The 21,790-nt window shown below is 35.3% G+C and overlaps 1 protein-coding gene across 1 annotated transcript in view; it reads left to right on the top strand.

Moving 5' to 3' along the window:
* Positions 1–1,382: 1,382 nt before the first annotated feature.
* The window catches only part of LOC106874512 (intermembrane lipid transfer protein VPS13A), a 264,016-nt gene continuing 243,608 nt past the window's right edge, over positions 1,383–21,790 (top strand). Inside the window, exon 1 of the mRNA XM_052974544.1 lies at positions 1,383–1,974. Coding sequence (XP_052830504.1) covers positions 1,875–1,974 — 100 coding nt within the window. The 5' untranslated portion in view covers positions 1,383–1,874. The remainder of the gene's footprint in view (positions 1,975–21,790) is intronic.

Raw genomic sequence — 21,790 nt, 5'->3', positions numbered from 1 at the left:
CTCCTGTGCGGGTGGCACATAAAAGACACCATTTCGAGCGTGGCCGTTTTCGTGCGGGTGACACGTAAAAGCACCCACTACACTCTCTGAGTGGTTGGCGTTAGGAAGGGCATCCAGCTGTAGAAACTCTGCCAAATTAGATTGGAGCCTGGTGTTGCCATCCGGTTTCACCAGTCCTCAGTCAAATCGTCCAACCCATGCTAGCATGGAAAGCGGACGTTAAACGATGATGATGACAACAGGCTTCCACACAGTTTCTGTCTATAAATTCATTTACAAGGTATGTAGTGGGGCTGAACCAAAACCATGTGGTTGCAAGACAAGCTTCTTAACCACATTTCTTTGCTTAGAATTTGTTGACTAAATTTAACCCTCTATGTATCACTGGTCCATATTTTATACCATCTGCTGCAAGGAGTGAAATGCAAAAGTCAATTACAGTAAATTTGAAGCCGAAAGACTGAAATAGTGGAATAATTACACCTAAACATTGTTCTGTAGTTTTATTTGCAAATTAACTATGGGTCATATGAAGCATCTCATGAATGTAACTCCTGAGCCCCACAAGCTAAATGTTATTATGCTGGCATAATAACATAAAAACATCAGACATATGTATAATGTATTGCTTCGTTGTTCGAGTTGCACCAGTGTTTTGGTTTGTCATTAAATAGGGGTGTGGCATCTAGTTATGTCTGCTGCATAAAATTGGTGCACGTTCACATTAGAATTTTTTTCTTGTAAAAATACTAAAAGCCAACAGCTGTTGCCAAAGTAACTATCTTTTGGGGTGATATAGAATACCAATGAGTGGGTTGTGACGTTTAAAGTTAGAATTAAAGAAGTAGCAGTAGTGGTGGTGGTGGAGAGATTAGTAAGCGTTTGTAACGTTGGTTTAAAGGTGATGTCTGGTTGATAGCTGCAAAGGAAGGTAGATTGGATGACTGTCTGTTGTGAAATAAATAAATAAAAGAACAAACTGAGTAGTTGCTTCGGGTGTTGGCTTGGCGATGCTTTCTTTTCTTTGTTCTTCCCTTTTTTTTTTTTTTTTACACTTATGACAGGTAAACAATCAAAGAGACTGATGCTGTCGGATGTTAGAATTTTTCGCTCGGCAGCCTTTGCACATACATGTGCACCTCTCCAAGACAAACGAGGGCTGACTTGATCCAAGATATTGACGCTAGTTGGCAAAAACTGATAATGTTCAACCGCTGCTAAGCCGGAGCATTTGCAGTGAGAAAAAAAGAAAAAGAAAAAAGAAAATCTCTAAAAAAAAAAAAAAGAAAATCACTAAAAAAAAGGAAAACATTTTAAAATTCAAGTATTTAGCAGATGTTAAAAGATAAAATATAAATCATAATAGTTTTATTACATCTTTTATAAACAAGCACAAAGTCACGAAGTGTTTTGCCCAGGGACAAGAAATAAAAATATTAATAATCGTCACTGGATGCGTAAACGGCACCTTCTCCGCCATCATATCTTTTGGCTGGGCAAACTGATAACATTATCATTATAATTAGTAGTAGTAGTATAATTAATATTATCTGTCATCGTCTAAACCTTTGTTAGTAATATCACGTAGTTGTCTTCTTCAGATGTCTAGCTGGCTGGCTTGAGTTCGGCCGCATCATGTAGTAATATAAGTAAGTACATGATGTCTAGCTCACACGTTTTAGCAGAGTAGGAGAGAGAGAGAAGATAGAGAGAGGGGGAGGGAGAAAGAGAAAGCGAACTAGTGAGCAGGAGCGCATACATAAATTTATAATATAATATATATATACATATATAGCGAAGTCCTAAGAGGAGGGACGGACACTTTGGCTGAGTAGACTGTTAAGTGTGGAGGTGAAGAAAACCAGCCAGCAACCATGGTGTTCGAATCGTTTGTTGTTGAGTTAATGAACAAATTTCTCGGCGATTATGTCGAAAATCTGGATAGATCGCAGTTACAACTTGGAATATGGGGCGGTAAGTGAAGATAAACCTTACTTTCTTTTTAATTTAACCCTTTTGCGGCTTTCATTTGTATACACACATACACATTGTATGTATATATATATGAATATATACACTGCTCGGATTGTAGTTGGTATGCATATTATCGTGTTTCTAGGCTCAACTATCAACATACATAAGGTTCCATTTTCGAAAATAATAATACGTTCCCCGATACTGCAGCTCTTCTAGTAATTTCCCTATCGTAACCCCATATTTTTCACTATTCCCTTGCATTTATTTGTCGCAAGAGTATCTCTATTATTGTTTCGAAAAATCCTCATATCATGTACATTTCATGAATTTATTGCTCTTTTTTGTTTATTTATTATTATAAGAAAGTATATGGAAAACATTTTGGTTTGTATGAGTTTATATTAATAATGATAATAAACGATATTAATAATATGATTGTTTTGCGTCACCTGCCTAAAAAATATAATCTAAATATATTGAATATTCATAGAAGAAAGCTGAAAATATGCCGGAGTCTTGTTTATTTTATTAGAAAACCTCCCCCTTTTCGTCTACTTGACAATGATTCGCTTTCACTATTTCACTAATATATATAATAGGTATATACACATATATACATAGTGTGTGTGTGTATATCTATCTACCTGCCTATCTATCTATCTATCATTGATCTATCTATCTATCTATCTATCTATCATTGATAGACAAATAGATATAAGTTAACATCTGTCTTGAGTCTAAAGGCTTGTTAGGCTGGAGTATGTCCCTAGTTTCCAATGTTTAAGCGATTCAAAATATAAGAATCTCTGCTGAACAGGATACAAGCCCATCGCAAGATCAACCCCCTAATTGCTGCTGGTACCCACGCATATGCACGCACGTAGACAAATTCTCTCACTCTGTATATGCATGTGTATGAGTCTATATATATATATATATATATATATATATATACACACACATACTTTTGTTATATATATTATTTAGCAGAAGTAACAGGGTGATTAAAGTTCCAAGAGTTTCGTGCATTGGCACTTATCAAGTTTGATAAGCGCCAATGGACGAAACTCTCGGATCTTGAGTCACTCTGTTACTTCTGCTAAGCATTAATAAAAATACACATATACTTATATTTTGAGTAATATTTTGCCTGTTTGCATTATCATACCGATATATGTATATTATGTGTGACTATATATGGTCTTGGAGTACCAGTTTATAGGAACATGGTCAAGCCACACATATATGTCTATGAATATGTGTGTATATAAATGTGCATAGGTATGTATGTGTGTGTGTGTATATATATTGAACGAATAAATACATCGTAGAGTGAAGAATTTAATCTTGCAAGGTACAAGGCGACTCCACTTAGGTTGGTACCATGATAAAATCCACTGAATATTCTCTGTAAAAGTGGAAATGAAACATCGGTGTCGTAAGATCCTTCTAGTCTTGTCGACATTTCAATCCTTCTAGTACTGGTGCCATAATAGAATAAACCCAGACATTCTGTAGAGTGGTTGGTGACAGGAAGGGCATCCAGCTATGGAAAGGAAGTCAAAAGAAAAAAAGAAATGAAGCATATGAATGAAGTGTGTGGTCCTCCAAACCTTTCCAAGAGAACAATAGCTCTTGAATAAGAAGTGACACGAGTTGTGATGACTTGCCTAATCCATGTGAGCATAGAAAGATGTAAATGATAAGATGATATTATATATGTGCGTGTGTATGCATATGTATGAAAATGTAAAGATTATGTATATATACACCTATGTATGAATATATATATATACTTATGTGCATGCGTGTATGTATGTGTTTGCATATGTGTGTATATGTCTATACATATGTGTATGCATATGTTTGCATATATGTATGCATATATTTATATGCGTATAATATATACATGCATACACATATACATGCATATGTATATATTCATATGCATGCATGTATATATATATATGCTTGCATATGCATGTGCATATATGTGTATGTATGTATATAAGTGTGTGTGTATAAATAAATAAATAAATAAATGTGTGTGTGTGTAATGTATGCGCTGTGACACACACACACACATCACTAAGTGCATGACAATATTCGTGTAAAGTAATATTAGACACATGCACTATCGTGGTACACTTTATAGGTCCTTTTTGTCTGCCAACTAATTATTATATACCTTAACGGTATATTTAACTTTATGCTACATATTGTTTTCTACTAACTACTGCATTGCGCTATGGTTGTGTGTGTGTTCGTGCTGGTTGTACGTTTGGTTGCATGCATTTGTGTGATTATATAAGTGAATATAATGTACATTATTTTCTATATTTGCCAAAGACGTACATTAGTGTGAGGAACATGATTTTATACTACAATAACATCATTATAGTGATTTTATATTGATTTCTTATATGGGCACAACATTTCAGATTTATGAGATAGGTAATACGGGAATGGGTAACTAGAATCCTGTATTTTCCTACAAAATATGAAAAAAGAAAATTTAATAAATTGTTCGTTATGCATGTGTCGCACAATTGTAATACTTGTCTCTAATTTCATTTACATACATTTTAGACATTCAATGAAAATTCCCTACTACCTCTTCCACCAAATATATAATTGCATTTTGACTGCAGTTTGTTGTCAATAAATCTTTGAAGCGTCAGTAATTGATAGTTATTGCCTGTTGTTTAACTCTGGGTCAACACTACTTGAGTAGATCTGTGATCAGAGGTAGCTTAGCTATATTTACGTCACCATGTTAGGACCATGTAGAATTACTTTATCTAATTTTTGTTTATTTTGGATTTTAAGGTATGGTTTGAAGGAGATTTGACTGCTATTTCTAGCAGATCGAACACCAGCATAGAGGTTTCTGCCCTGGCTGTTGTTAGTGCTGATATTTCTGTCCTTGAAGCAATTATTTGTTTGTCCCAATGTTCGTTTAGCCCACCCCATACTAAATAAATAAACTATCTTGTTTGTTTCCATTATCACTTTCTTGTGTCTGACCGCTTTCTTCTTTTCTCTTTCTTCACCCCGAATAAGTTTTTTTTCTCTTGCTACACGTTTACCTGCCGGTTACATACTTCCTTACTAAAATAGCTCATTTATATATATATATATATATATATATATATATACGCACACGCACACACACGCGCGCGCGCATTCAGACAAAAAATGGAAGCTGGTAAAAACTTTCTGATTGCTTTTTTTTTTTTTTTTTTTTTTTTTAAAAAAAGCTCTTTTCGTTGCAAGCCATCAATTGCTGATACCGTACCTACTTGCACGCACTATTCACACACACAGAAGTGTGTGTGTTGTACGATATTATTTAATAGTTTTGTTCATATTCCACCCCACAAACTTTTGCTTAATGTCGGTTAATAACTCTATTAAAGAAGAATAGTCTATTATAATTACCAAACTTGTCTAAAGAAGCATCTACAAGCAGACAAATTCTTTACTCCCGGCTTATATATCATTTCGTTTCAAGCTATAAGTATTATAGCTGTTTTCACTATAAAACTAGGCGAAAAATTGTTTGTTTTGCACTCTGAAGTTGCCGGCTAGTTCACTTTTCTTTTAAGATTAAAAAGAAAAAAGTTGCTTCTTCTGCAGTCTAAATTAAGTCATTTCCTGCATTTTTGACACTAAATTTTAACCCACAAATTTCAAGATATATTCTAAGTAGACATTTATTTATTTCTACCTATCGGACTATTATTATGCAAGAAGACCCAACTGTCTTGCATATGATGTCAGTTGTATTAAATAAATGAAAAGGTAAATTTGTCCTCAACTAATTTGGTTAAGCCTGTAATGACAGTGGTGACTATGGTGGCGAGTTGGTTAAACAATTTGGTTGTAGGGTATCAATGAATATTTAATCTTTATGCAGTATATTTAAGCTAAACCACTCTGATCGCCCTTCTATACTCGTAGGAGGCTTTCATTCAATTCGACATGCTAGCGAAGAAAATATTAGTCAGTTGTACAATATTTGCTGCAGGCTGCCGCAGTGAACTCTAACCACCCCGATTCCACTCTTTTACAGCTGGGTGCAGCTGTCTGTTAAGCGTTGGCTATGGATACAGTCAGTATACAGCACAGGTCACAGATTACTGACTACCGGTTCTTCGTCTGTAAAGCATATGCTAATGTGATTATGGGGAACCACTATGCGGTTGCTGAGTTAACACCGGTGATTTGACAGCAGCGGGTCACAGCTTTTTTTCTACTCTGTGACTCTAATCTTACACGACCTTAGCTTTTTAAATACTAAAATAGAAAAAAATTTCTATAAACTTAATAAATCAACATTTGATACTTTTATTTCAAATATTCCTCAGTTTTTTTGGTAGTCATTTTCCCATTTTGTAGGCCTATGGCGTATTGTATAAAATTCACGAACTTCCTAACATTTTATCCAATATTTCGAAGTGAAAGATTCTGTATTCGTGATCCATAGGTTTGGGAACCGCTGCTTTAGAAATAACATTCTCGTCTATTTTAAATCACACCACACCGTCTCAAAGAAGAATAAATTAGACAACATAGTCCTTGAAATTCAAAAAAGATCAGATGTCTTTGATCATAAGGGCGACTCGATCTGGTTTGACCAAGCTCGCCCCATCCTCGATGAAACCCACCATACCGTATATCTTAACCACTAACATGCCCTATTAGTTTTCTTTTTCATTTTCCATTTCAGAGTTATTATTTATATTTGTAAATTAAATATTTTATGATTAATTAATTTCATCTAGCTGTTACCCTTATTGTTTTTTTTAGTCCTGATGCCGTCAGCTCATTCATTAACAATGTCGCATCTTAGCATTCTTTTGTGCAATGCGAAAAAAAAAATTAATGAGTTCTTTTGAAAATATTACTTGCAATAGATATTTATTTCTCAGATTTTATTTCTTTTATATTTAGATTACTTTACTGAAAAGTTTGGTTTCCTTTAATGATGGTATAATAACCATAGTTACTATCTTAAAACTTTCACTTTAGTTTGAAAGTGTGTGTAGCAGTGGGAAGTAGTAAATATACTTGATCACTTTCTGTCATTGATTTTTATTATTGATGTCTTTCTCATTAGTCATTTTTTTATGCTTTGTCACTGTTAACATACACAGATGTGTGTGTATGTGTGCATACATGCATCTATGCATTATTTCTGTTTATTATTATTTTGACTGGTAGCTTGGTGTGAAAAGGATAATGAGCTAGATTGTATTACAGTATCACTTTCCTGCACCTCTTTTCAATTACATATTTCTATTGGAAAAATAGATTTGATTTTATTATATATTTCACGATTACATACATATTGAATAGTTGTTTAGGTTGCTTGTATAAATGTGTTATTTCTAGAACATCTGGTATTAGTTTCCAATCCATTTTATTGATTTTTGAATCAAAATTATGTTTAAAAACACATGTCAGGAAAATTATTTTTTTATAGCAATTATTAATATATTCATTATCATATAGATACAGTTTAATTTTCCTTCTCTGTGTTAAAATCATTCTAATAAGCTTCTGGTTAATTTCAGTGAATGTAAAATTGTTTATATTCTGAAGGTACCAAAGGATACAAAAGTCCAGTGTTTAAGATTACAATATATATTAAGCTCTAATGAATCCCAGAATTTTAGTTAATTCATTACATCTATACAAGATATCTAAACTGCTGCTAATGCTGCACTAATTTTACATATGAGAATCTGTTGTTATAGTTAGGTCAGCTGGCACCATCTTTGGAATCTTGGATTAAAAGTGATTATATAATCATCATCGTTTTATGTCCTCTTTTTTAGGCCATTCTGAGTTGGATAGGACTTTTCCAAGCAGTGTTTTTTGATGGTTCAATGCCAACTATTTTAGTTGCCTCTAACAGTACACATTGGATACAAGTTAGCATGTTGGATTGTTGGTTCTTAAAAGATTCTTGTTACGTTCCATGTGGTTACTGCCATTTGTTTCGTTATTACACTGTTGCAGTGTATTCGTTTATCTATAAGGATATAACATCTGGCGACGAGGATCGTTCGAAACTCACAATGGTTATCTGACAATTTCTGCGTCATGAATAACCTATTAGCCACAGTGATACAGGTTTAAGAGAAGCAACAGGTACAACTACAGGAGTTGCAAAAACAAATTCTACAACAGCGACAATTAATTGAGTTACAATCGACAAAGTCTGAAAATCCAGTAAGTGCATTTACGCCAGACGGCGTGGCTAATGCAATTTCTGAATTTACATATAATCCAGAGGAGGGTATTAAATTTTCCATGTATTACAGAAAATACGAGGAAATTTTAATGAGTGCAAGTCATGGTCGGAGGAGCAGAAAGTAAGGCTTTTTTTACTATGCAAGGTAACTCCTGCCGAATATGAACGTTACTGTAACTTTATTCTGCCCAAAAAGTCAAGTGAGATTGGTTTCCAAGAAACTGTTGAATTGAAGTTGGGGGGATGTTATCGCCTACGCCGGAGTAATCAACTGTATAGGCGAAAATTTCAAACTCCAGGAACTCACTTAGGATATGTTCAAAGGATATGTTCATGCAAGGACTTGTAACACCTGAAGATAGAGAAATTCAGACAAGGGTTCTCTCGAAAATGGAGCAAGCAAACCAAGATTTATCTGTACAGACCATCGCAGAAGACTGTCAGTCTATGATAAATCTTAAACATGATGTGATAAAAATACAAGACAAAAACTGCAAAAATTCAAATGTGTGTCCTGGGAAGGACAATCAAAAATAAGTGTCATGCCCCAATCCGTGTTGTGGTTGTGGAGGCCTACACTACAAAAAGGATTGTCCGTTTAAAAACAAAAAGTGCTATAGTTGTCAGAATCTGCGGCATGAGTTCTCATTGTAGAAGACTAACATGGCTCAAGCACAAAAAGTTCTAAGGTGATTTCAGTGGAGAATGATTGCAATGGAAAAACAAGAAAATTCATGCACGTAAAAATAAATGATGTGAATACCAAATTACAGTTAGATACAGGTAGTAATACTTGATTATAAATGCGAATACTGGGGAAAAAATTGGTAAACCGAGATTACATAAAACAGTAAAAATAACATGTGGTGTAACGAATGATAAATTACATTTCATGGGCAAAACCTGTATTGATCTCACATTTTGAGGAGAGACACGTGAAGCAAAATTATTTGTTGTGGATAATACAATTAATCTGTTTGGCATAGATTGGTTAGAACTAGTCGATTTATGGCACCTCCCCATAAATCTTTACTGCAATAACATAAATGGTTGTCCCATTAAAAACAAGTCTTTGGAAGAACTGAAGAAAATATTGTAAAAAATATTCCTGCAAGTGTTATCAAAGGATTTAGGTTTATACAGAAAGACGGAAGCCTATTTCCAAGTAAGTCTTAACACTGTACCTGTATTTGAAGCAAACAGAAAAGTACTGTTTGCAGCAATTGAAACTGTAAATGAGGTGTTATACAGACTCAAAAAGAGTGGAGTCCTCAAAAAGGTGGTTTACTCAAAGTGGGTGGTACCCACGGTATGTATTAAAAAAAAAAAATTAAGATTAGGCTGCGTGCCGATTTCTCTACAGGATTGAATGACTGTTTAAAAACATACCACCATCCACTCCTAAATGCAGAGGACATTTTTTCAAAGTTAAATGGTGGAAAAATCTTTCCTAAATTAGATCTGTCTGAAGCCCATTTACAGATAAAAGCAGATGAAAAATGTTCAAAGTATTTGACAAAGAATACCTGTAGAGGATTATGCAGAAACACATGATTACCTTTTGGATTAAAAGTGGCACCAGCAATATTCCAGCAAATCATGGATACTATGTTATCTGATTGTGAATTTGCAATCCCATACTTGGATGATATTTTGATCAAGAATAATTCTCATGAACAGCGTGTGGAACACATAAAAGCTGTGTTTAAGAAAATTTAAGTTTTCAGGTTCACTTTGAGTGAAGAAAAATGGGAATTCTTTCTACTCCAAGTTAAGTACTTAGGGCAAATTATTGATAACAGTAGTAGACATCTTGACCCGTTGAGGGCAGACGCAACAAGGAATATGCCTGCACTGACAAATATTCCAAATTTACAAGCATTTCTTGGGCTGGCAAACTACTACCAAAACTACATTCCTAATATGCACAAATTAAGAGCTTCATTGAAAGACTTATTTATTGACTTATTTAAAAAAGAGTAAAGTGGAATTAGCCCCCTAAATGGCAGAACACTTTTGAAGAAATAGAAAAAAAATTCTAATCTCAGACCTGTCGTTAGCACATTATGATCCAGAAATGGACATCATTGTAGCATCTGGTGCTTCCAAGCATGGATTAGGTGCAGTTCTACTTCATAAATATGAAGATGGAAGTACAAAACCAGTGGTTCATGTTTCGTGCTCGCTAAAAACTGCAGAGAAAAGATGTAGTGAAATTGAAAAGGAGGCCCTAGCAATTATTTTTGCAGTTAAAAAATTTCACAGGTTTCTGCATGGAAGTATTCTGTGAAATATTCGATGTACTGGTACCAAAAGTAATACAGTCCTGTAGAACTAGCATGAGAAAAGAAAGCAGACCGAACACCTTGAGATAATGCCCAAGCAAAAGAGATACTGGAAAAAAAAAAAAAAAAAAAATTTCTTTATTCCTTTGGAACACGAAATCTCAAAAGAAGAGATGTATGACGTCCCCTGGTGAGAATGGACTGGACCACTACATAGCAGTCTGAGTGAGGTAGTTCGTGCTAGTTCCACAGTTTGTGTGTTAACAGTTCAAAGTTGTAGTTCAAAGTTTACAGTTCAAGTTAGCATGTTGGATTGTTGGTTCTTAAAAGATTGTTGTTATGTTCCATATGGTTATTGTCATTTGTTTTCGATTATACTGTTATTACACTGTTGCAGTGTATTCAGCATTCTAAATATTGGATGCAATTATATTGGCAGTTTGAGAATATATATATATATATATGCACAAGTTCAATTCCACTTCTTTATTGTTAGTCAATAGAATCGAACCTGTGTTATTTATTATTGGCATAATTACTCTCCCAAGACCCAACAAAATACACACGCACACACTTCTAAATTCCACATATCCTATGTGTGTGCATATATATATATATATATATATATATATATATATATATATATATATATAATAAACTCTAGTCAGTTGTTTAGACATCATGGGCAACAGTTGTTCAGACATCATGGAAGCATTCTTGGGCAGAACACATTGATTCAGCCAGAAATATGTGCTGTTTTGGGAAGAATATCAAATGGGAAAACATAGTAATTTGCTGCTGAAAAGTTGCACATCCTTGTAAATAGAAATAATTATAAAAATTTGTAATTTTGGAGCAAGGCTGCAAGTTTTAGAAAAAAAACCAATACCCAATTAAATAAACTCTAGTACATAGCTGATATTTATTTTATCAATGCCAGAATGATGAACAGTGAATTTGACTTTGGTGGGATTAGAATTGTTTTGTGCATTGCTACTTGTCTTTTATTTAGCTGACATATCAAATCACTAAAAATTTAGGTGCTTCTGTTTTTATCGCTTTTGTTTGTTAAACCCTTTGGCATTCAGATTACTCTGCCAAATGTAATGCATATATATTCGCATTGTTTTGAATTAATCATGCATTATCTCATAGCTTCAAGATTTTGATGATGTGATGGGATTGTTTATGTTTGGAATGACATAGTATGGTAGGAATGAGAGATCAGGTCTAGCTGGTTTGAATATAAAACAAGTAGAATATTTGGGCCAGATATGGTCAGTTTAAATGCTAAAGGGTTAAAGATGTAAGTATATACTACAAAGTATTTAATCTGATCCTCTACTATTTCTTCCATTAAAGATATAAAAGTCAACAATTTTAGATGGAATTGAATTTCAGTAGCTTAACCCTTTCATTACCAACCCGGCTGAAACCGGCTCTGGCTCTGAGTACAAATGTCTTGGTTTCATAAGTTTGGAATTAAAATCTTCTATCAAACCTTAGTCACAATTTATGTTCCTAACACTAGCTGAATGATAACTAAGTTATTTTATTCAATTCTTTATTATATTTAAAGTAATTGAAAGAAACACAGAACCTCTCAAAATAAATACAGCAACGAAAGGGTTAAATAGCAAATTCTACAAAGGTATTTTCTCAAAAATGACATGGGAGAAAAATTAACCATATGACAAATGAGAAAATCATTGTCACCATTATGATCATTGTCGTTGTTTTAATGTTTACTTTTCCATGCTTGCATGGGTCAGACAGAATGCAGTGAGGCAAATTTTCAATGGTCAGATGCCCGTCCTGTTGATAACTCTCACTTATTTCCAAGCCAGATAATATTTTCATGAAGACCAAACATATTTTCATGAAAGATTAGCAATGAATGACACCACTTGAATGACATTGACACTATTTTACAACTATCATGTGATGTCAAGAGCAGGAGGCACATACACTCACATGAGCATGAAAAATAGATGTTTAAACGATGATGGTGGGGAAGAAAAATTGGCTTCTAGCATTGGCCAATTAGATCTTCCTTATTTCTCTAATGTTGATAAAAAAACCCTCCCTCTGAGGTTCAGCCAGCTTATTGTTTATCACACAAAAGCATACAGAATATGAGGTCATTTCTATGTTACTTTTTTTTTCTACTGATACATGCACACACACATACACTCATGCATACACACATAGTCTCCAACACGCATGTGTGTATGTGTACCATGTGTGTATAAATAAATATATATGTATTTTCAATAATTGATTATGAATAAATTTTGTCTTTTTTATTTATTTCTTTGTGGCTTCACCCTAACTTCTCAGAAGAGAATAAATAATAAGCTACTAGAGGAAAGTTTGGGGAATTACTGGTTTTATATAAGCAGGGCTTGAATCAATATATCCCATGGATATAAGCCTGCATGTCCATTCTTTCAACTTTATACAAAGGTGTTCATGGCAAGAGCTGACAAATTCATGACTCATATAGAAGGGGCATTGTTAAGACTATTTCATTGTGTTCTTTTTATTTATCTAACTGGAAATCCAAGTCAATCCACACATCATGACTGGTGTGTGGATAAACACTTACTTGTTTGGCTACTTAATGGTACTATTATGATATCTGCCCAATGAAATACCCCAATATTTTTTTATCTGTTTAAATGTTTCCCTTTTTTTCAGCAACTAATATGATTCCCTTGTTGCTTCAATTTATCTTTTACTTGTTTCAGTCATTGGGTTGTGGCCATGCTGTGGCACTACCTTGGTGATTTTAGAGGAACAAATAGACTCCAGTTCGGGTTTTTTTTGTTTTTTTGTACTTTTTTAAAACCTGGTACTTATTCTATCAGTCTCTTTTGCTAGCTTACAGGGATGTCAACAAGACAGTACCAGTTATCAAGTGTTGAAGAGGGAAAACATACACACATTTATACAACAGGTTTCTTTCAGTTTCCACCTACTAAATCCACTCGCAAAGTTTTGGTCAGTCCAGGGCTAAAGAAGACACTTGCCCAAGGTGCCACACAGTGGGACTGAACCCCAAACCTCAAAGTTGGGAAGTAATCTTCTCATCCACACAGCCATGCTTGCACCTCATTTGAGATTTTGTCAAGCAATGAGCCCAGTATTGTTCTGATGTTGGTAAAAGTACAATATCTCCTAAATATTTTTTATAATACTTAAATTCAATTTGAGAAATGAGCCACAACTGCTTTACCAACCACATTACTATTTTAATATAAAAGACTAACCATTGTCATGAAAATTGTTAATACATTGTTGACTTTACAATAAGTCATGGTAAAAATACAATTGAGCTGTGGGAGTTACTTTATTTTTTTTTTTTTCAAGGAAAAATGTTAATTGAAGTCAGCTATAACAATATTTACTTCATTGTTATACACCAAAAATATTTTTTCATAATTTTGTTTTCTATCTTTGTTTTCCTACAATCTCTGATACTTTCTCTCTCTTATATAAAGTATAGATGTGTGTATAATGTGAATGTGTGTGTGTATGTATGTATATATGTATATGTGTATGTATATGTGTGCATGTATATGTATCTACATGTATGTTTGTGTGTGCTTATGCATATATATGGATATATGTATGTGTGTGTATATATATAGGTATGTATGTATGTGTATATATATATATATATATATATATATATATATACACATACATACATGTGCGTGTGAATGTATGTATGTACGTGTGTGTATATATATAAATATATATATATATAATTAGTATTTGGAAAGAAAACTTAGAGAATCTTGCAAGAAACTGTGCAGAGTGGAGAAGAGAATGCTTTTATCCAGCTTCAAAATTCCAAAACCCAAAAGCACAACATTCAAGAGCAGTTATGGGAAAACAGGAAAAGAAATCAACAGAACAACAGTCTCCCTGCAAACCACCATTGTCCACATTGTGATTCCTCAGCTAGATCATGTGCTGGTTTAATAAGCCATGCTTATTCTCCTAGCCATACTACTTTTGGTGACCTGAGGACTCACATGAGGAGTCACCAGGTGATGTGGATCAATTGTAAACACTGGTGAATGGTAGTAACAGTAAGAGTATGTTGTTGATTGTCTATCTAGCTGGATTTTTTTTTCTTGTCTTCCTGCTGAATGTTCATACGTCATATCAATCTAGGCAAAATACTTTGTAAGCTCTCTGTTAATACACCAGACTAACAATATTGTTTAGATCAGTAAAGAACTCCATGTATTCTTGTGGCAGGATCCGAGGTTATAGTTCATCACCATTTTTTCTATATTGTAAATCTGTGGTTGTACTCCAGTTGTATTAGGATCTCTGGTTTGTTGACGTAAACCCTCTCTTTCAGGTATCTATGATTGAGATCTTTTTGTACCCGGCCATTCAAAGTAGGTCTCACACATGATGAGACAACTGCCTATATTGCAAGAGAAATAATACAAATGTTGTGGCAGTTCTTTGGAGAGAGAATAGTCTCCTGCTATGGCAATGTCAACTGGTCTTCACATTCCCCAGACTTGACTGGCCTGGATTTTTTCTTGTGGGGATACCTGAAAGAGAGAGTTTACATCAACAAACGACAGGTGCTGCTGAAGGAGAACATCAGGAAAGAAATCAGAACAGGGGTCTGAAACTCTTGAGAGTGTTATGGTGCAAGTTTTGGAAACAGCATGGGCATGCGAAGCCGAAAATGGCTGCCATTTAAGTGATATCATTTTTCATATGTGATGTAGTGACTTGTTCATATTAATTTCCATTATGTCCTTTATATTGTATCAAAATTTCATGCATTTATTTGTAAAGCTAAGGAAGTTATTAAGAATTGAAACCTTGGGACACCCTGTAATATATAGCCCTTCAACCTGTAACTACTTTGATAAGTGCTAACACACGAAACTCTTGAACCTTGAGTCACTCTGCAGCTTCTGCTAAATATTAATGTGTGCGCGTGTCTGAGTGTGTGTGTGTGTGTCAGTTACTGTTGGAAAATACTAATATATTGGATTGGGGCGGTTACAATCTTTAAAGACCAGAAAATGGTTCATTTTTTCTTTTTTAATGGTTTGCAAAAAACAAAAAAAAAGCATAGAAACTCAATCCTGTATGGGTGGTGCAACTAACACTTTTACTAGTACTGAGATGGAATTCTAGTTAGACACTTTAACCGCTTTAATGCAGCAGCTGCTACTCTCACATGATTGGCAAAGGAAGTAAAAGTAGTGAAATAAGTTTCACTTTCTTAGAATTTCTTCAGAAGATACCAGTGACATGTTTACAGAAACTGAAGGAGTTTTGTTCCTAGAATTCGTTTCACAGCAGGGAATTTATAATATTCAAAATGAATTTGAATGACTCATTGCTTGAGTAATTTGAACTTGCAACATGTGTTAATAAGTTCTTTAAAATATTTTGTTTGAACTTTTTTTTTTAAACTTGTTAAACAGAACCTATAATTTTAGATATTTGGCAATGATAGTAGCTACAGCTGACTTAAAAGGTTGTTGGTGTTGTTATATAAAGAATGCTGTTAAGTTATGCTAGTTGTATTTTCCTTTTATTCTTTTATTTGTTTTAGTCATTTGACTGCGGTCATGCTGGAGCACCGCCGTTAGATGAACAAATCGACCCCAAAACTTATTCTTTTTGCCGAACTGCTAAGTTAAGGGGACATAAACACGCCAACATCAGTTGCCAAGCAATGATGGGGGGACAAACACAGAAACACAAACAGATATATATATATATATATATGTATACAACAGGCTTCTTTCAGTTTCCATCTACCAAATCCACTCACAAGGCTTTGGTCGACCCGAGAGTAGAAGACACTTACCCAAGGTGCCACACCTACACCTATTATATATATATTTTTTTACTTGTTTCAGTCATTGGACTGCAACACCTTGAAGGGTTTTAATTAAACAAATCAACCACAGTACTTATTTTTATAGCCTGTCACTTATTCTATTGGTCACTTTTACCAATCACTAAATTATGGGAATGTAAACAAACCAACACTGGTTGTCAAGTAGTTGACAGACACACATATACATACATACATTATCTATCTATCTATATATATATATATCATCATCATCATCATCATCATTGTTTAACGTCCATTTTCCATGCTGACATGGGTTGGACGGTTCGACTGGGGTCTGGGAAGCCAGGAGGCTGCACCAGGCTCCAGTCTGATCTGGCAGTGTTTCTACAGCTGAATGCACTTCCTAACGCCAACCACTCCGAAAGTGTAGTGGGTGCTTTCTTACATGCTACTGGCAAGGGGCCAGAGGGGGCTGGTATCAACCATGATCAGATGGTGCTTTTTACATGCCACCGGCATGGAAGCCACTCAAGGCGGCATTGGTATTGACCACATTCGGATGGTGCTTTTTACGTGCCACTGGCACGGGAATCACAACTACAATTTCCATTTGATTGTGATTTGATTTTGATATACTTGACTCAATAGGTTACCTGAAGCACGGCATGTCACCCTACGATCCAAGATTCTTTTGAGTGGGCTGGTTATGCAACACTGGTGTAGGTCACAGCATATCTCCAGAGGTCTTGGTCTTTTGTCATTGCTTCTCTGAGGCCCAACATTTGAAGATCATGCTTCACCACCTCATCCCATGTCTTCCTGGGTCTCCCTCTACCCCAGATTCCTTCCACAGTTTGGGAGTGGCACTTCTTCACACAGCTCTCCTCATCTATCCGTAGTACATGACCATACCAATGTCACATCCGATGCTTATGTCCAACATTTGTCTCATGGGTGCTTACACTCTGTTGTGTGTGCACACTGACATTACACATCCAGCAGATCATGCTAGCTTCATTTCTTTCGAGCCTATGCATGTCTTCAGCAGTTACAGCCCATGTTTCAATGCTGTGAAGCATGGCAGTTTGCATACATGCATCGTACAATTTACCTTTCACTCCATGCAAGAGGCCCTTTGTCACCAGTAGGGGTAGAAGCTTTCTGAACTTTGCCCAGGTTATTCTTATTCTAGTGGTAACACTCTCTGAGCATCCACCCCTACTAAAGACTTGGTCATCTAGGTAGCGGAAGCTATCAACTACTTCTAGTTTCTCCTCCTAGCATGTGATGGAATCTGTTTTCTGAGCACCTGTGGTGTTTATTGCCCCTGTGCCTCTGCTGCACACGAAAGCTATCTTCCTGGTTAACCTTCCTTTGATGTTGCTGCACCTCTTATGTCTCCATAGTTTACACTGGGTACATCTTATGGAGTTTCTATCTACACCTTTTCTACAGATTGAGCAGGGCCACCTACCTGAAGGGGTGTGTGATGTGTTCGTCTTCCCACTTAATAGAACTTTGGTCTTTGCAACATTGACTTTAAGACCCTTCGATTCTAAACCTTGCTTCCACACCTGAAATTTCTTCTAGTTCTGGTACTGATTCTGCTATAAGAACCAGGTCCTCAGCATAGAGGAGCTCCCAGGGGTAACCTGTCTTGAATTCCTCTGTTATTACCTGGAGGACTATGATGAACAAGAGGGGGCTGAGGGCTGATCCTTAGTGGACCCCTACTGCTACCCGGAATTCTTCACTATACTCATTGCCAACCCTAACCTTACTAACGGCATCTCTGTATAGGGCCTGTACAGCCCTTATTAACCATTCATCAATCCCCAGTTTCTGCATCGCCCACCAGATAAAGGATTGGGGAACCCTGTCAAAGGTTTTCTCCGAGTCCACAAAAGCCAAGTATAGGGGTTTATCTTTGGGTAGGTATTTTTCCTGAAGTTGCCATACCAGGAATATAGTATCAGTGGTGTTTCTGCCTGTCACAAAACCAAATAACATCTCATCTAAGCAGACTCTTTCTCTCTAATTAGTTGGGCTATGAACCTCTCTGTGACCTTCATCACCTGATCCAGCAGTTTGATACCTCTGTAGTTATTTCTATCTAAAGCATCACCTTTACCCTTGTAGCAGTTGACTATGGTGCTACTATGCCAGTCATTGAGTATGCTCCATCATGAACTACCTGGTTTACAATATGGTTGACTAGGCCATAGCCCATACCACCAGATGTTTTAAGCATCTCAGCAGTGGTTCCTGGTGGGCCAGGGGCTTTTCCTGGCTTCATACCCTTAATTGCTTTCTCTATCAGGGTGCTGTCTATTCGGATAGCTGGTCCCTCTACTGGGTCAACAATTGGCAGGCTCTCCTCCTCCTCTCATTCATTCTCCATATTCAGCAGTCTTTCATAATGGCTTCTCCAAGCCTCTCTCTCTCTCTCTCTCTTTCTCTCTCTCTCTCTCTCTCTCTCTCTAGGCACAGGAGTGGCTGTGTGGTAAGTAGCTTGCTTATCAACCTCATGGTTCTGGGGTCAGTCCGACTGTGTGGAACCTTGGGCAAGTGTCTTCTACTATAGCCTTGGGCCAACCAAAGCCTTGTGAGTAGATTTGGTAGACGGAAAATGAAAGAAATCTCTCATATATATTTATATGTCTGTGTATCTGTATTTGTCCTCCCACTATCGCTTGACAACCAATGTTGGTGTGTTTACATCCCCATAACTAGTGGTTCAGCAAAAGAGACCGATAGAATAAGTACTAGACAGTACTCCAGCATGGCCACAGTCAGATGACTGAAACAAATAAAAGAATATATACATGATGGACTTCTTTCAATTTCCACCAATCACATCCATTCACAAGGCTTTGTTTAGCCTGGGACTGTAGTAGAAGACACTAGCCCAAGGTGCCATGCATTGGGACTCAACCCAAAACCATATAGTTGGAAAGTAAACTTCTTACCACACACTTATATCAGTAAAATTGATATAAAACTGACTTAAAGCAATGCAACTCTTTAGGATACTTTACATATATTTTACAAGAACCGTTAGATACAGGAGGAGTAGTTTGACAATGTTTTGGTTGGTAACTAGTGGTTCAATAGTACAAATCTCTCTAAGTTTCTTTTAGCTTTTTATTCTGCATTTGTTAACGCTTTTACTGTGAAAATTAATTTCATGGTTATTCCACTAATGATGTTAAATATCTGCCAAAAAATAAACCCTATTTCATATTGAGATTCCCTGCTGTCCACTTATTTTGTAATAAAAAGAAAGTGTGAAGTGCTTTATTTCTTAGAATGTAACTATTATTATAAATGAAGTTCCATGCCTTGTTAATTAACCTTTTGATATACCTGTAAGCTTCAATTAAAATACCATACTCTGTTAATTATAATGTTCACTACTCAGTTTCTTTGTAGTTGCTATTTCTTCTCTCTCTCGTTCTCGTTCTCTCTCTCTCTCTCTCTCTCAGTAATAATTCTATTGGTTTCAAATTTTGGTACACGGCCAGGAATTATAGAAGTGTGGATATGTCAATTGTTAATTACACTGACCCCAGTGCTCAACTGGTACTTATTTTATTGACCCTAAGGACGAAAAGCAAAGCTAACCTCAGCAGAATTTGAACTCAGAATGTAAAAATGGACAAACTGCTGCTCACCATTTTGCCTGGTGTGCTAACAATTCTGCTGCCTCACCACCTTAGTACTTATTTCATTGACTCAAGGCCAGCAATTTGAACTGTCGGCATAAGTCAATTACACTAACCCCAGTGTTCTACTATTACCATTTTACCAAACCTGTAAGGATTTGATGGCAAAATTGACCTTGACGGAATGTGACCTCAGTACATAAAGAACCAGAAGAAATGCCACTAAGCATTTTGTTTGACTTGCCAATAATTCTACCAGCTCACTGCCTTATATAATAAAAATGATGATAATACATAAATAAATAGATCTTATTGGAATGTTTAGCCTGGCTATTGTGATAATTATAGCGGCTTAGAGAAACTTCTAAATTTTTTTTCACATTTATGATCACTGTCCAAACTGTTTCATATCCAAAAATTCTCAAATTCCTAGAGCAAATTAGCAGGTTTATGAAATCTAATTTTTTAGAAAATCATCCAGGTGCTAATTAAATAATCTCAATGATCATAGAATATCATCTTCTGATTCACTTAAAATGGAAATCACATTGTCTACATTTTGGATTTATGCCATCTCTTTACTTAGTTATATTTCTTTCCTAATGGCAAATAATATTAAGATTTGGCAAATTCCTCCTACCACTATTAATAGACTTGTTACCTCATTTCTGCTATTCTTTTTCTCTCTCTTCTCCTCTCTCTCTCTCTAAACATCTATCTATCTCCTTCCCTGCTAACTCTTTAATTCTGTCTCCTGGTTTATCATAATAAATCTGATTTCTATTTTTACTTTGTCAGTTCGTGAATTACAAGAATGTGCTTTATCACAATGGATATTAATACATATTACTACATACATTTCACCTGAAGACTTCCTTCCCTTCCTCATTCCAATCTGAGATGTCGATAATAACTTTAGTATCACTCAAATATTTGGTATAGAACCATTTCTTTTAATATGATTAAATCAAATCAAGAAGTTGTTCAGAATTTTATCAATTATTTCATCTGAATTATTTTTTTAAAAATATATATTTAATTTCTATAATGCATAATTCTCTTTCTATTTTTTTTTTCTCACCTCCAAAATGCGAATAATTCAAGTTATTATTTTTCTTCGAAGATTGACTACAGTATATATCAAGCCAACTAGGGATGCTCTGTGTAGTTACGGAACCTGCTAGAAATAACAGCCATTTTTCTCTGTCACACTCTACCATCTTAAAAATGGAAGCACATACTGGACAGTGTTAGAAGCATGCAAAAAAAAAAAAAAAGTAGAATAATCATGGACAGGTCATCTCTGAACATAGATCTCTTCAATCATGATTGATTCAGGTGGAGTAAAGTGGGGAAGATGAATGAAACCTGGAATATGTCTGTTGTATTTTTTAAAATTATTAGTCGAAAGAAGACAATTCTACAGGTTTGAAATTGAAATTACAGCCAGACTAGATGGAGTTAAATTCTGCATCTAACAGCTAACTTTCTTAAATTCATCCCTTTTGACACCTGGCATCATTATCATATCTCTTTTGTATGTCTTTCAACTTTCAATCTATATTTAGATTCTTGTAGCTGATGTTCTCTTCTTTTCATTGGTATATCTCTGGTCTATATTTAGACGTCTACAGCTGATGGTCTCTTCCACTCTTTTATTAACTGCTATAGCCGATGTGTGTCTTCCTTTCTCCTTCATACAATTGGTCTCTCTTTCTCTCTATCTCTCTCTCTCTCTCTCTCT

The sequence above is a fragment of the Octopus bimaculoides genome, chromosome 18, assembly GCF_001194135.2.
Source record: "Octopus bimaculoides isolate UCB-OBI-ISO-001 chromosome 18, ASM119413v2, whole genome shotgun sequence".
NCBI lineage: Eukaryota > Metazoa > Mollusca > Cephalopoda > Octopoda > Octopodidae > Octopus > Octopus bimaculoides.
This window is presented reverse-complemented; position numbering and strand designations above follow the sequence as displayed.